This window comes from Capsicum annuum, chromosome 12 (assembly GCF_002878395.1).
Source record: "Capsicum annuum cultivar UCD-10X-F1 chromosome 12, UCD10Xv1.1, whole genome shotgun sequence".
NCBI lineage: Eukaryota > Viridiplantae > Streptophyta > Magnoliopsida > Solanales > Solanaceae > Capsicum > Capsicum annuum.
In genome coordinates, this window is record NC_061122.1 from 143666746 (window position 1) to 143668304 (window position 1559).

Consider the following 1559-nt stretch of genomic DNA (forward strand, 5'->3'; position numbering starts at 1 on the left):
TTAAACGCTTGTATCATAAATCACTGATTGTGATGCTGCATCATCAGTGGGAAGAATATCAACAGTGGCATTAGGTTCCACTGATGTATCCATAGCCTTGGTTGGTGGAGTAAAGAACTCCCCAACAGGATCCGGAGGTCTGCTAGCTGAGGCTCTCACAGCTTTAGCTCTTAGTACTTTTTTTTCCTATTTTTTCTCCTCCTTTTTCTTTTTCCGTTCAATGCTCTTCTACTCGTCACTCTTACTTCTTTTTCTCTTTCCTTTGCCTTTTTGATCAACTAATTCATCTTTACAGTCAACATCAATAACTGAGACTACACTCATTTCCCTTGGTTGCTTCATGGATTGACATACATCAAAGCTAACTTCTTTATCATTAAGCCTAAATTTCATCTCATTCATCTCTATGTCAACTAAAACTCTCCTAGTTTCTAAGAACGGCTTGCCCAAAATTATAGGTACCTCAAAGTCTACTTCACAACCAAGAATTACAAAGTCTTCAGGAAATATAAAATTGGCCACCTTTACGAGTACATCATGTAGAATCCCTTCGAGTCTCTTCACCGATCGATCAACCATCATTAGTCACATGGTAGATAGTTTAGGAGTTCCTAAACCTAACTTCTTGAAAACCTTCAATGGAGTAAGGTTGATGCTTGCTCCAAAGATAGCAAAGAGCCTTACCAAAGCTAAATGCTCCAATTATATATGGGATAGTTAATGCTCCTGGGGTTAGCTGTTTTTTGCACTAAGGAACTAGTAACAATGGCACTACAATGATGAAGATTGTCCACGGGCTTATAGCTAACTGCCATTTTCTTTATGGAAAGGTCTTTCATAAATTTAGCATATCCCGATATTTGCTCTAATGCCTCAACTAAAGGCACATTCACTGTCAACTGCTTCAGTATATCCATGAATTTGCTAAACTTACCCTCATCTGATTTCTTCTTTAATCTTTATGGAAATAGAGGTAGTGGCTTTGGGATTTTAGCTGGAGCAACTTCTACCTTCTTTTCTATGCCTTGCTCCACACCACTAACCTATTTCAGCTTAGACAGTTGTTCCAATTCTGTACCCTTCTTTTCTAAACCTCCCAACTACTCAGGCAGCACTAGGGATTCACTAATTATCTCCTCATTTACTTCAAACTCGTCAATATAAGAAGATGCTCCCAGGCCTGGACTAGATTACATCATACCACTCCTAGTGGTAATAGCCATACACAACCCGTTAATCCTCAAATTCTAAACTGTATCACTTGGTAGAGTCCCACTTTTTCTTTGGTTGAATACTGCTAATAATTGCGTTATCTGCTGCTCTGATTATTTAATAGATGTGGAGTGCAAGTCAACTAACTGACTCATGGTCGACAAGTTACTCTTCATTTCCCTAACTCTAGCATTTGTTTACTCTACTCTTTTCAACACTTTTGCATCATATCCTCCATAGACATTTTCTCAGAATTGTTCACAGCATTATCATGGCTCCCAGGTGGTCCATACAATCCACTTCTATCATTTTTATTCTTCCAATCTCCTTGATAGTTCCAATTTTGG

General features: G+C 38.5%; 1 protein-coding gene across 1 annotated transcript; it reads right to left on the reverse strand.

The window, feature by feature from the left end:
* Positions 1-579, reverse strand: LOC107849233. The gene is made up of 2 exons (XM_016693861.1): positions 246-579; positions 1-146 (listed from the first exon to the last, which is right to left on the reverse strand). Exons 1-2 carry the CDS (start codon positions 577-579, stop codon positions 1-3), a joined length of 480 nt encoding a protein of 159 aa, XP_016549347.1.
* Between the last annotated feature and the right edge of the window lie 980 nt (positions 580-1559).